Raw genomic sequence first — 15,329 nt, forward strand, 5'->3', positions numbered from 1 at the left:
ACATATTATGTAATTGACTCACCTGGAGATCACCAAAAACACGAATACCATTTTGAAAAGTGAGTTTCTGCTCAGACACAAACAACTGCAGTACCAAAAGCACTAAAAACAAAGTAAAAATATGAAATTTCTTGGAATATATCAAGATGGCGGGATATATCAAGAATTTCCTCAACTTTACCTAGCCGCTTAACTTGACACTATGATCACTTCGGAGCGCAAATTTATCTAATATTAAATGAATATAACATAATAAAGTCGTTTTGACCCAGTGTCGCAATTCGATTATAAACTAGTCCAAACTTTCCTTTGAATGTTGTGTAAGCGCTTCGTCTGCTGCAGCAGCTATGCTGGTCTGCGTTCACGAGATAGTTGACCGCCTGTCTTGACCTCATCGATCTGTCTCGTTCCGGACCAATAACTGATAAGTAGGCACATCAAAAATATATTACACGTAAATATCGTTATTTAAGTATGCTAGAAGAATACTTTAAAAATGACTAAAATCAAATTATATCATACAAATTCATTCCCAAACTCAAATTTTATTTTTTAAAGTTTAAATAAATACAAAAAAACAAAATTCACACAAATATCAGCTATGAGAGCGTTTTCGATACACGTTTGAATAGGGAAAGCCAAAAGATCTACTTCAAGTTGTCCGATTTTTTTCACTTTATATTGCTATTAATATAATAAGCATAAAATATAAAATTTAAAAAAGTCCCACTTCCAGTTTAAAAATTTTGTTTTTATTTTAATTTGGATACTATAAAAATTATACTGTAGGGTTTTCATAAAGGACACATATATTTTGATTATAATATGTAATAACCAGCAGCATAGATTAGTGACTAGCGTGTAATGATTTCAACTGAGTGGTCACGAGTTCAATCTCTGACCCTGTTCTGCTAGCCAGACCTTGGATGTGTGACTTCAGATCGATCGTTTTCTATCGGAGTTTTCCAATTTATCTGATTCCATTAAAACGGTTTCAACAAATTGGCAACCTTGTCCTATCTCTCGCAAAATTTGAGTTTCCAGAATCTCGAATGGTGTTATTAATAAAATACTGCGCATTCTCAGTGGGGGGGGGGGGGGGCTACAGAGATGAATCGGGCTATAGTCGTTCGTTGATCAAATGCAAACAAAAATAGCATGCATATGTACTATACTAAGATGGCTGCAGCTTCGTAGTCCATGTGTACATAATGTGGGGATAGTGATCGGATTTCACAACCTGTGAAATCAGACCGTGACCTCTTGTGTTTCTTGGGCTTTCATTCTGCATCCTGCTGGCACACACGCAATCACACAATCTGGCATTCTGCTCACACACAGCCCTACTTGCTGTTGCCACGTGATATTGAAATGTCAAAAATTCTAAGATAATTTAACCACTTACGACGATTTTTTGTAAGGAATTAAGGGATGTGAAAAGATTCGGCAAAATCAGTATTCCGGTTTTCGAGATAAACTGACAAATATTTAATATTGAGAAAACCGAACTTTGCTCGGTAAAGAGGTGATTAAAGAGAGAATGATTTTTTTGAAATATTGTACATCATTTTTGGTAGAAGTGGGCAGAAAAGAACAACTAAACTGCGCTGTTGTTATCTCGACAATTATACCCTAATTACAATTACACAATCCAAACCTGTTTAATAATATAATTCAGTAGTATTTTTAATTTACCTGTAATACATTTACATGTATTACGCTGACCATACATCTTTTATTATTTAAGAAGACAATCCCTTTTTTCACTGCTCTGTCCTTTAGATTTATTTATTTTCTCAAATTAACCATTTGACCCATATTTTGTAAAGTCAATGTGTGAAGTATCCATATATTTAAAATAATTGAAGCTTATGTTAATAATTGAAAAAAAAAACGAAAGGTTCTTACCATTAGATTCAGTAAAAGCCAAAATATTTAAAGATGCAATTCATAAATTTTATCAATCCTATATTGATTATTTGCATAACTGGGACAAATATTTCGTGGAAATAGAAGTATGTATATATGTAGTATGTAAATATAAAATTCTTTAATTTTTTAAATCACGAACCTGCCATATTAAACAAAGTTAATTCTTGTGAAAAATGTCATTTTAATTTCAATAATGTGTGTTAATATTTCATAATGTTATAAACTTATAAAGCTTTTTTTTAAGTTATAAAACGATTCTTTATATGGTCTTTACTTTTTCAAAACAAATGTGGTCACCAAATCTGCATACAAATAATACACAAAGTACTGTGATTATGCAAAATTCCTACTGATATGTATCTAGTATCGAATCCATATCACTGTTTAATGATTTCTATAAAATATGTGTGTCCGTGTACACCGCAATATGTAAGACTTGAGAAAAAACATTAAATCAAAAGCTTTGCTTTTTTACCCTTTCTGAAGTAAATTTGAATTTTGCAATGATAACGCATTTGGCAATTAACTTCAATATATTTCTTTAAATATTATAAACATATTTTTATTTCATTAAATTTCACCGTAGAATCGCTGAAATGTATATATGTATATATATAGATATATATATGTATATATATATATATATATATATATATATATATATATATATATATCATCATCATCATCATTTACAGCCATTCGCCATCCACTGCTGGATGAAGGCCTCTCCAACACGCTTCCACTCGTCTCTGTTTTGCGCAACACTCATCCATCATTTGGTTTTTGCCTAAGAAAAGATCCTGTTTGCACTTTTTCAGGCTACGGTTATTCTTAATGGTATTTTCTATTAGCTTGCTGTTAAAATCCCTGACATCCCTGACTATTCTCTTCTTAATTTCCTTATTTACTAGATTGTATTCTTGCTTATTATTATCCCTATCTAAATTCCTTTTATGCTTAATTAGGTTTTTTGTTTCCGCTGAAATTTTGCTTAATTTAATCTGTTTCCTGAAACCACCTAATTTCTTACCTGTTGAGGTTAGAACCGAACTAATTACAGTGTTCAATTCCTCGATGTCTTATATATATATATATATATATATATATATATATATATATATGTGTATATATATATATATATATGTGTATATATATATATATATATATATATATATATATATATATATATATATATATATATATATATATATATATAGATATATAGATATATATATATATATATATATATATATATATATATATATATATATATATATATATACATATATATATATATATATATATATATATATATATATATATATATATATATATACATATATATATATATATATATATATATATATATATATATATATATATATATATATATATATATATATATATACATATATTAAACATTGTATAAAGCAGGTATGCTCATCTTTAGACACCCTCTCAATTTCAACATGAAACAAATCTCTCAAGATTTGTTTAGAATACATATAACAAAAATGTGTAAAAAGATCAGCTTTAATATTTATTGGGTTGGTTTGTTAATAACTAGTGTAGTGGAGCGTGCTTTTTCCAGGAAAGAGGGCGTTTTGGGACTATTTTCCAGGAATCGGAAAACTACAAAGTTAGAACAACAAAAAAAAGTTGAACAACAGTGTGCAGGGTCGCGCAGGCCTATGTTAATAACATTTGAAAGTGTAGTTAATCGCCATAGCTGAACTAAACTTTTAGTTTGTCTTCATTCAAAAGTTAATATGCATAGTAGGAAAGTTGAACGCAAAAATAAAAGATTAATTTCTTTAAGAAAAATGTTATATTAATAAAATTCAAAATATCGCCACCCTCCTAACAAAGGACATCCAGTCAGTGTGCATAGGATCAGTTGTTCAACTTGTTTCAGGGAGTCTTCTTTTTCACATATTATTGTGGCTGAAGCTTCGCAAGATATGCACGTGTAGTATAGGATATATATATATATATATATATATATATATATATATATATATATATATATATATATAACTCGTAAATCATCGATTTAATGATTTTTTCAATATAAAATAACTGAAGTATATATTACAGTATAAGTAAATTTTAGAGAAATTTGTCATCAATATGCTTCCTTTCAGATATTATTATGGGACATTATTTCTGCTAAATATTACAATATATGTAACATTTAGCAATATAAAACTAAGCAAAATTTATAGCAGTACATAAACATTATATATGCCGTTTTATTTTCAAAATAAATGACATCAAAAATAGCAAAATACATATTACTGAATAGGGCAAATTTAATTGTAAAACATGTATCTTAGAATCTGATTTGTATTTTTGTGAGTTAAACCACTTTATCCTATCACTGAGTCATGTATAAGAATAACATAAATCTATGAGTAATAGAATATTCAAATTCACATCATTTAAAATTTAAAATTAACTATAAATAACAATAACTTAACAAAACTTATTTATATAACATTAAAAGTAGAGTATTAAATAACAGCACAATATAAAAATATTCTATACATTTCGCAACAATATCAGCTCCCAAAGTTGGAGCGGAATATTCGGTGTCACGTGGTATTCTGTAATATAGATTTCAGATCATCGGGCAAGATTTTTGTAATATCCTCTAATTTTTCAGCCAACAAACTCATTGTATTACTCTTTAGTGGCAGATTTATTTCTTCATTGAGGTTAATAGTCTTACGAAGTTTCAACACCATGTCGACCAATTCCACTTCTTGTCGACCAGCAGCCCAACTTGCCAAGTCGGTAGCAGCAAGTGCTTCTAATTGCAAAACCTTTAGAGTGCGTACCAATTCCCCATATCGACGTTGAAACCAAGCACTGAAATTTGGACTCTTCAAAAATGCCCGATAAAGACCAGCCCAATCGCCTTTGATCCCACTGGTTAAATGCGGGCCAGAATGCTGTAACATGTTCATGAAATCTTCTGGATTAAACGGATGAGGGACAGGGGCAGCTCTGAACGCAGAAATGTTCTTTTGCAATGGCATCAATGAAGCCATGTATCGTTCGAGTGGAATCATAAAACTATGAGTTAATTCTAACATGTGTCTTCGGACGAGAGCTGCTTGCACTTCGGCGGGTCGTTCCGATCTCAGTGATCCACCAGAGAGTCTTTTTAGTATTGTTTTATCTTTAGTCAAATATGGTTTGTATTGAGTGTATACACCAGGTGAAGAATCTGAAGTTTTTGCAGTGCCCACTCTTTTCAACTTGGATTTGTAGGATACGGATTCGTCAAGTCGGACGGTGTGAGGCCAATGATGTAACGTTTTCGAAAAAAATGGATTCGTAACACCCAATATTACATATGGTGGATTGTACTGTTTTTTGGTAAACTCTTTAAATTCGCTATCATGTATTGTAAAGTATGGTCTATATTCGGCACTGTATTGGAGTGGATGAATCAAATCGACTAACGCCTGCACCATCGCCGAGCACGCTGTGGGAGACGACGCCATAACTACAATTGGTTCCGCTGTCAGTACAAGTTCCCACAAGAGATGCAGGTTAGATAAAACACAAGAAAGGGATGTATACGAGTACACGTCTCTAGGAGATACAGAAATGCTACCCGGAGGCTGTGGTAGTCCTTGAATTGCAGAGTCCGATTCAGCCTGAGATGGCAGAAAAATGTGTAACACATTGCCTAAGAGGGGAAGCAGAAGACTTCCAGTGTCGAGCGGTGGCCACAGATCGATGTCTTTGCAGGCGGCTTCGAGACCCGCCTCTCCATGGTCGAAGAATCTCGGAGCAACGATGCCGCAAACTTTGTACATGAGGTTGATGAGAGGAAGACGGGTGAGCACAACCACACTTTTCTGGAAGTATCCCCTCGGCAGAGAGGGGTCTTTGACTTGTCGGAAGAAGACGAATCCCCAAAAGTGTGTGGGGTCGGGTTGGAGCGTGAGAGGACACCTGGCGACGTAACGTTTGAGAGGAACGGTGGATGTGGGAGCACTGGGAGCACGAGTTCGCAGCCTCACGTGGAACCGCGTGTCGCCCATACAACCCGAATTGGAATCGGGGAACGCCAGGTAGCAGAGGTTCGTCTTGTCGCACTCGGCCAGTTGCACTCCCGCCGGATGAACACTTTCCAACGCCTGGCCCACCTCCAGGTCGAAAGTCACCACACAGATGCATTCGATCCATTGTGACAGCCTCTGGCCTCTGCCTCTGTTTCTGTCTCTGTCTCTGTCTCTGCCTCTGCCCTCGATTTCTATAGCCGTCTCCGTGGTCTGTGTCGTCTCCATCCCGCTGCATTCCCACTCTAATTGGCTTTTCTAGCGTACTCTACAGTCTACTCGACACACCACACATTATACAGCGTATACAATCACCGATCCCAATTACTGTTACTGCCAAGTGCCAACTGCCAAAGTGCCAATTATCACTACCATTGCCAACACTGACGACCTGACAACTGACAACCTGACAACTTATTTCTATAATACGCACATCCTGAGGTGGACTCTGCTATTCTACTTACCGCTGTTTTGACAAAATATTCAATTTTTAAATTCGATCAAGATATTATCGTAAACATTTTAATTTTATAAAAAATGGAAAAAAACGAACGTTGTATGTATGAACGGTTCGGTGATCACTAGTCAAATGTGAACCGGTCGCTCTAGATCGGTCACACGTGATCACCCGTCACATTAAAACTGGTCACGAGAAAACTGGTCACACCCTAAAATCGGTCAACTAGTTTTCTCGTGACCGATTTTAGGGTGTGACCAGTTTTAGTGTGACGGGTGATCACGTGTGACCGATCTAGAGCAACCGGTTGTCGTGCGACTGGTTCACATATGACTAGTAGTCCGTTTACCGTATGAACAAATGCAGTAGCGGATCAATTAAAGGGGGGGTCCCAGGCGCATTTGAAATTTGAAGCCCCCACTTCAATAAAAAAAATCGGGTGTGAGAAACCCATGACTTTATTAATGTATTTGAGGAATATAAGAAGGTCACAAAACAAAATTCGACAATTTTAAAGTATCATATTCAATAATTTTTTATTATAACTAAGGAGCGGCGGTCGAATTTCCCACCATAAAATTACAATAGACCTCTCCATTGTCCGAGAAAGCAAGAGAGCAAAAAAAGGTTCACAATAGTGAGTCATTTTTTGTAGGTAAAAGCAACTTGGCAGCCTTGCGTTTAGTAAAATAGCGAACTCCTTAAAATTTATATTTTTCAAAAATGTTAGGACCCTTCGAGTTCCCTGTCCGAAACCCGAGGCAAGCACCTTCCCTGCCAGTGGGCAAATCCACTATAATAGTAATTAACAAAAGTAAACCATTTTTGTGGGTAAAAGTAACTTGGCCGCCGATCTCTGGTCATCACAGAAGAAATCTGTTAATATGATGTTATTTATTTTTAGTTTTATTACCGTTTCTGACGAAGATAATATATTTTATGCAAGATATATAGTGAAATATAAAAATATCTGTTCGAATTGGAAAGCATTTTATGTGTAATGGTGAAGAGGGAGGTGGGCTTATGTACAGCACATAAGATTTTATTTTATTTTATTCAATCAATCAATGTAATCTCGTCATTACAGATCGCTCCAATGCGACGATTGTACTATACATATTGTTGCGTAGGGGTGGGTGGAGGATCCAAGTAAAAGGCCTTAGTCGTTTCACAGCATTTATTGATGATTAAGGAGATACCCGCACTGGCAGTGCTTAGTCCAGAAATGACATGATATCGCCTAAGTATCGCCTTATAAGGGATAGATCTCTCAGGACATCTTCGACGTCTAGTTTGTTTACCTATTGTTATGGTCACGTACGGATATGTCTTCCTACGACGTTCGGTCCCACGGTACAGGTCAATTCTGAGAAAGGATTAATAACGGTCATTGTTTACCCTATATGTACTTAGAGTCTAGATATAATCCTGGAAGTAAGTGCAAGCACTTAGTTAATCCGTTAACAGATAATCCTTGAACGGTCACACAGTCTCTGGGATTCTATTCGCTTAATCCGCGGCGTACGTAACATTGCCTCCCTCTTAGGTCAAATCGTCCCGATTGACCAACAAATCGTAACTGATAAATCTACAGTAGTTACATTTATCTCTGATATAAGTCACAGTTACATTTACAATTACAGCCGTTATCTTTACAGTCAGTGGCGGACTGGCCATACGAGTGAACATGCCCGATGGCATGTAGGCCCCACTATCTGTTAGAAAATATGAGCCCTCAGTAAAATTAAATAACTTTTTAATTATTTCACGTTTGTAAAAATTTATAGGATATTGCACTTTGGGACCTAAAGTTTGGGCATTTCAACAAAACAAAGGTCAATGTGCAAATAGTATGGAAGAAAAACCCACGACGGACAGAAATGAAATTGTGAGGATATATAGATAAATGTCTCTAGTTTATCATGGTAACGAGCGAGACGCGTCCCTATACCTGCGTGTGAGAGAGAGGGAGCGAACGTATACCTGCCGGGTACGTACATCAACATCACGCGGGACGGGCATCAACCCTTTACTTAATAAAGTTTTGTAAGCGTCGAAGGGTAGCTACCCGTGGAGAAGAAACCAAAACAAACCCGGGAGAAAAGAAAAAAAAATTCGGGTGTGACCAACCCATGACTTTATCTATGTATTTGAGGAATATAAGAAGGTTACAAAACAAAATTCGATATTGAACTAATAACTATGATAGCGATACAAATTGAGCGCAAATATATGCAAATACTTTCACAAGACAAAATTTCTACTTCCGGTTGGCGGATTTTGTTCAAATTTTTTTAATTATTTAAAATCAGTATAATTATTATACACATTTAATATCAAGAGGATAAAAATAATTTAAAAGGTCAAAATAAAATAATGAAATATTGTTTTTAAAAAAAATACTACTTCCGGTTTACGAATTCTGACCAAAACGTTACCAAATCTAAGTTAGTACATAAACAACACAAATATAAATTTTCAGCTTAATAAGTTAAGGGGCGTGGACAGGATCCAGGCGACAACATTTTTGACCTTTCTAATAGGAGAAAATCCCACTTCCGGTTCATTAAATTTGCTGATTTTATTTTTTATTTTTACTAAAAACCACTATCTCTATTGTACACAATAAATATCAAGACGCTTAAAATAATTTAAAAGGTCAAAATAAAATAATGAAAAAATAATGAAATATTGTTTTTAAAAAAAATACTACTTCCGGTTTACGAATTCTGACCAAAACGTTACCAAATCTAAGTTAGTACATAAACAACGCAAATATAAATTTTCAGCTTAATACGTTCAGGGGCGTGGACAGGATCCAGGCGACAACATTTTTAACCTTTCTAATAGGATAAAATCCCACTTCCGGTTCATTAAATTTGCTGATTTTATTTTTTATTTTTACTTAAAATCACTATCTCTATAGTACACAATAAATATCAAGACGCTTAAAATAATTTAAAAGGTCAAAATAAAATAATGAAAAAATAATGAAATATTGTTTTAAAAAAAAATACTACTTCCGGCTTACGAATTCTGACCAAAACGTTACCAAATCTAAGTTAGTACATAAACAAAACAAATATAAATTTTCAGCTTAATACGTTTAGGGGTGTGGACAGGATCCAGGCGACAAAATTTTTGACTTTTCTAATAGGAGAAAATCCCACTTCCGGTTCATTAAATTTGCTGATTTTATTTTTTATTTTTACTAAAAACCACTATCTCTATTGTACACAATAAATATCAAGACGCTTAAAATAATTTAAAAGGTCAAAATAAAATAATGAAAAAATAATGAAATATTGTTTTTAAAAAAAATACTACTTCCGGTTTACGAATTCTGACCAAAACGTTACCAAATCTAAGTTAGTACATAAACAACGCAAATATAAATTTTCAGCTTAATACGTTCAGGGGCGTGGACAGGATCCAGGCGACAACATTTTTAACCTTTCTAATAGGATAAAATCCCACTTCCGGTTCATTAAATTTGCTGATTTTATTTTTTATTTTTACTTAAAATCACTATCTCTATTGTACACAATAAATATCAAGACGCTTAAAATAATTTAAAAGGTCAAAATAAAATAATGAAAAAATAATGAAATATTGTTTTAAAAAAAAATACTACTTCCGGTTTACGAATTCTGACCAAAACGTTACCAAATCTAAGTTAGTACATAAACAACACAAATATAAATTTTCAGCTTAATACGTTTAGGGGTGTGGACAGGATCCAGGCGACAACATTTTTGACTTTTCTAATAGGAGAAAATCCCACTTCCGGTTCATTAAATTTGCTGATTTTATTTTTTATTTTTACTAAAAACCACTATCTCTATTGTACACAATAAATATCAAGACGCTTAAAATAATTTAAAAGGTCAAAATAAAATAATGAAAAAATAATGAAATATTGTTTTTAAAAAAAATACTACTTCCGGTTTACGAATTCTGACCAAAACGTTACCAAATCTAAGTTAGTACATAAACAACGCAAATATAAATTTTCAGCTTAATACGTTCAGGGGCGTGGACAGGATCCAGGCGACAACATTTTTAACCTTTCTAATAGGATAAAATCCCACTTCCGGTTCATTAAATTTGCTGATTTTATTTTTTATTTTTACTTAAAATCACTATCTCTATTGTACACAATAAATATCAAGACGCTTAAAATAATTTAAAAGGTCAAAATAAAATAATGAAAAAATAATGAAATATTGTTTTAAAAAAAAATACTACTTCCGGTTTACGAATTCTGACCAAAACGTTACCAAATCTAAGTTAGTACATAAACAACACAAATATAAATTTTCAGCTTAATACGTTTAGGGGTGTGGACAGGATCCAGGCGACAACATTTTTGACTTTTCTAATAGGAGAAAATCCCACTTCCGGTTCATTAAATTTGCTGATTTTATTTTTTATTTTTACTTAAAATCACTATCTCTATTGTACACAATAAATATCAAGACGCTTAAAATAATTTAAAAGGTCAAAATAAAATAATGAAAAAATAATGAAATATTGTTTTAAAAAAAAATACTACTTCCGGTTTACGAATTCTGACCAAAACGTTACCAAATCTAAGTTAGTACATAAACAACACAAATATAAATTTTCAGCTTAATACGTTTAGGGGTGTGGACAGGATCCAGGCGACAACATTTTTGACTTTTCTAATAGGAGAAAATCCCACTTCCGGTTCATTAAATTTGCTGATTTTATTTTTTATTTTTACTAAAAACCACTATCTCTATTGTACACAATAAATATCAAGACGCTTAAAATAATTTAAAAGGTCAAAATAAAATAATGAAAAAATAATGAAATATTGTTTTTAAAAAAAATACTACTTCCGGTTTACGAATTCTGACCAAAACGTTACCAAATCTAAGTTAGTACATAAACAACGCAAATATAAATTTTCAGCTTAATACGTTCAGGGGCGTGGACAGGATCCAGGCGACAACATTTTTAACCTTTCTAATAGGATAAAATCCCACTTCCGGTTCATTAAATTTGCTGATTTTATTTTTTATTTTTACTTAAAATCACTATCTCTATAGTACACAATAAATATCAAGACGCTTAAAATAATTTAAAAGGTCAAAATAAAATAATGAAAAAATAATGAAATATTGTTTTAAAAAAAAATACTACTTCCGGCTTACGAATTCTGACCAAAACGTTACCAAATCTAAGTTAGTACATAAACAAAACAAATATAAATTTTCAGCTTAATACGTTTAGGGGTGTGGACAGGATCCAGGCGACAAAATTTTTGACTTTTCTAATAGGAGAAAATCCCACTTCCGGTTCATTAAATTTGCTGATTTTATTTTTTATTTTTACTAAAAACCACTATCTCTATTGTACACAATAAATATCAAGACGCTTAAAATAATTTAAAAGGTCAAAATAAAATAATGAAAAAATAATGAAATATTGTTTTTAAAAAAAATACTACTTCCGGTTTACGAATTCTGACCAAAACGTTACCAAATCTAAGTTAGTACATAAACAACGCAAATATAAATTTTCAGCTTAATACGTTCAGGGGCGTGGACAGGATCCAGGCGACAGCATTTTTAACCTTTCTAATAGGATAAAATCCCACTTCCGGTTCATTAAATTTGCTGATTTTATTTTTTATTTTTACTTAAAATCACTATCTCTATAGTACACAATAAATATCAAGACGCTTAAAATAATTTAAAAGGTCAAAATAAAATAATGAAAAAATAATGAAATATTGTTTTAAAAAAAAATACTACTTCCGGTTTACGAATTCTGACCAAAACGTTACCAAATCTAAGTTAGTACATAAACAACGCAAATATAAATTTTCAGCTTAATACGTTCAGGGGCGTGGACAGGATCCAGGCGACAACATTTTTAACCTTTCTAATAGGATAAAATCCCACTTCCGGTTCATTAAATTTGCTGATTTTATTTTTTATTTTTACTAAAAACCACTATCTCTATTGTACACAATAAATATCAAGACGCTTAAAATAATTTAAAAGGTCAAAATAAAATAATGAAAAAATAATGAAATATTGTTTTTAAAAAAAATACTACTTCCGGTTTACGAATTCTGACCAAAACGTTACCAAATCTAAGTTAGTACATAAACAACGCAAATATAAATTTTCAGCTTAATACGTTCAGGGGCGTGGACAGGATCCAGGCGACAACATTTTTAACCTTTCTAATAGGATAAAATCCCACTTCCGGTTCATTAAATTTGCTGATTTTATTTTTTATTTTTACTTAAAATCACTATCTCTATTGTACACAATAAATATCAAGACGCTTAAAATAATTTAAAAGGTCAAAATAAAATAATGAAAAAATAATGAAATATTGTTTTAAAAAAAAATACTACTTCCGGTTTACGAATTCTGACCAAAACGTTACCAAATCTAAGTTAGTACATAAACAACACAAATATAAATTTTCAGCTTAATACGTTTAGGGGTGTGGACAGGATCCAGGCGACAACATTTTTGACTTTTCTAATAGGAGAAAATCCCACTTCCGGTTCATTAAATTTGCTGATTTTATTTTTTATTTTTACTAAAAACCACTATCTCTATTGTACACAATAAATATCAAGACGCTTAAAATAATTTAAAAGGTCAAAATAAAATAATGAAAAAATAATGAAATATTGTTTTTAAAAAAAATACTACTTCCGGTTTACGAATTCTGACCAAAACGTTACCAAATCTAAGTTAGTACATAAACAACGCAAATATAAATTTTCAGCTTAATACGTTCAGGGGCGTGGACAGGATCCAGGCGACAACATTTTTAACCTTTCTAATAGGATAAAATCCCACTTCCGGTTCATTAAATTTGCTGATTTTATTTTTTATTTTTACTTAAAATCACTATCTCTATTGTACACAATAAATATCAAGACGCTTAAAATAATTTAAAAGGTCAAAATAAAATAATGAAAAAATAATGAAATATTGTTTTAAAAAAAAATACTACTTCCGGTTTACGAATGCTGACCAAAACGTTACCAAATCTAAGTTAGTACATAAACAACGCAAATATAAATTTTCAGCTTAATACGTTCAGGGGCGTGGACAGGATCCAGGCGACAACATTTTTAACCTTTCTAATAGGATAAAATCCCACTTCCGGTTCATTAAATTTGCTGATTTTATTTTTTATTTTTACTTAAAATCACTATCTCTACTGTACACAATAAATATCAAGACGCTTAAAATAATTTAAAAGGTCAAAATAAAATAATGAAAAAATAATGAAATATTGTTTTAAAAAAAAATACTACTTCCGGTTTACGAATTCTGACCAAAACGTTACCAAATCTAAGTTAGTACATAAACAACGCAAATATAAATTTTCAGCTTAATACGTTTAGGGGTGTGGACAGAATCCAGGCGACAACATTTTTGACTTTTCTAATAGGAGAAAATCCCACTTCCGGTTCATTAAATTTGCTGATTTTATTTTTTATTTTTACTAAAAACCACTATCTCTATTGTACACAATAAATATCAAGACGCTTAAAATAATTTAAAAGGTCAAAATAAAATAATGAAAAAATAATGAAATATTGTTTTTAAAAAAAATACTACTTCCGGTTTACGAATTCTGACCAAAACGTTACCAAATCTAAGTTAGTACATAAACAACGCAAATATAAATTTTCAGCTTAATACGTTCAGGGGCGTGGACAGGATCCAGGCGACAACATTTTTAACCTTTCTAATAGGATAAAATCCCACTTCCGGTTCATTAAATTTGCTGATTTTATTTTTTATTTTTACTTAAAATCACTATCTCTATTGTACACAATAAATATCAAGACGCTTAAAATAATTTAAAAGGTCAAAATAAAATAATGAAAAAATAATGAAATATTGTTTTAAAAAAAATACTACTTCCGGTTTACGAATTCTGACCAAAACGTTACCAAATCTAAGTTAGTACATAAACAACACAAATATAAATTTTCAGCTTAATAAGTTTAGGGGCGTGGACAGGATCCAGGCGACAACATTTTTGACCTTTCTAATAGGAGAAAATCCCACTTCCGGATCATTAAATTTGCTGATTTTGTTTTTTATTTTTACTTAAAATCACTATCTCTATTGTACACAATAAATATCAAGAGGCTTAAAATAATTTAAAAGGTCAAAATAAAATAATGAAAAAATAATGAAATATTGTTTTTAAAAAAAATACTACTTCCGGTTTACGAATTCTGACCAAAACGTTACCAAATCTAAGTTAGTACATAAACAACGCAAATATAAATTTTCAGCTTAATACGTTCAGGGGCGTGGACAGGATCCAGGCGACAACATTTTTAACCTTTCTAATAGGATAAAATCCCACTTCCGGTTCATTAAATTTGCTGATTTTATTTTTTATTTTTACTTAAAATCACTATCTCTATAGTACACAATAAATATCAAGACGCTTAAAATAATTTAAAAGGTCAAAATAAAATAATGAAAAAATAATGAAATATTGTTTTAAAAAAAAATACTACTTCCGGTTTACGAATTCTGACCAAAACGTTACCAAATCTAAGTTAGTACATAAACAACGCAAATATAAATTTTCAGCTTAATACGTTCAGGGGCGTGGACAGGATCCAGGCGACAACATTTTTAACCTTTCTAATAGGATAAAATCCCACTTCCGGTTCATTAAATTTGCTGATTTTATTTTTTATTTTTACTTAAAATCACTATCTCTATAGTACACAATAAATATCAAGACGCTTAAAATAATTTAAAAGGTCAAAATAAAATAATGAAAAAATAATGAAATATTGTTTTAAAAAAAAATACTACTTCCGGTTTACG

At 31.8% G+C, this 15,329-nt stretch overlaps 2 protein-coding genes across 2 annotated transcripts in view; one reads left to right on the top strand and one right to left on the bottom strand.

The window, feature by feature from the left end:
- The first annotated feature begins 294 nt into the window (after nt 1-294).
- LOC143909945 (uncharacterized) overlaps nt 295-15,329 on the top strand; it is a 39,794-nt gene continuing 24,759 nt past the window's right edge. The window contains exon 1 of the mRNA XM_077428268.1: nt 295-454. The gene's annotated coding sequence lies outside the window, so the exon portion shown is untranslated. The remainder of the gene's footprint in view (nt 455-15,329) is intronic.
- On the bottom strand, nt 3,970-6,387 carry LOC143923211 (protein DENND6A). The gene has a single exon (XM_077446769.1). It carries the CDS (start codon nt 6,234-6,236, stop codon nt 4,527-4,529), a length of 1,710 nt encoding a protein of 569 aa, XP_077302895.1. The 5' UTR covers nt 6,237-6,387; the 3' UTR covers nt 3,970-4,526.

The sequence above is a fragment of the Arctopsyche grandis genome, chromosome 3, assembly GCF_051622035.1.
Source record: "Arctopsyche grandis isolate Sample6627 chromosome 3, ASM5162203v2, whole genome shotgun sequence".
Classification (NCBI taxonomy): domain Eukaryota; kingdom Metazoa; phylum Arthropoda; class Insecta; order Trichoptera; family Hydropsychidae; genus Arctopsyche; species Arctopsyche grandis.

Bases quoted from the DNA above. Each gene is read 5' to 3' on its own strand.
- LOC143923211 (XM_077446769.1), bottom strand. From the start codon at position 6,236: ATGGAGACGACACAGACCACGGAGACGGCTATAGAAATCGAGGGCAGA.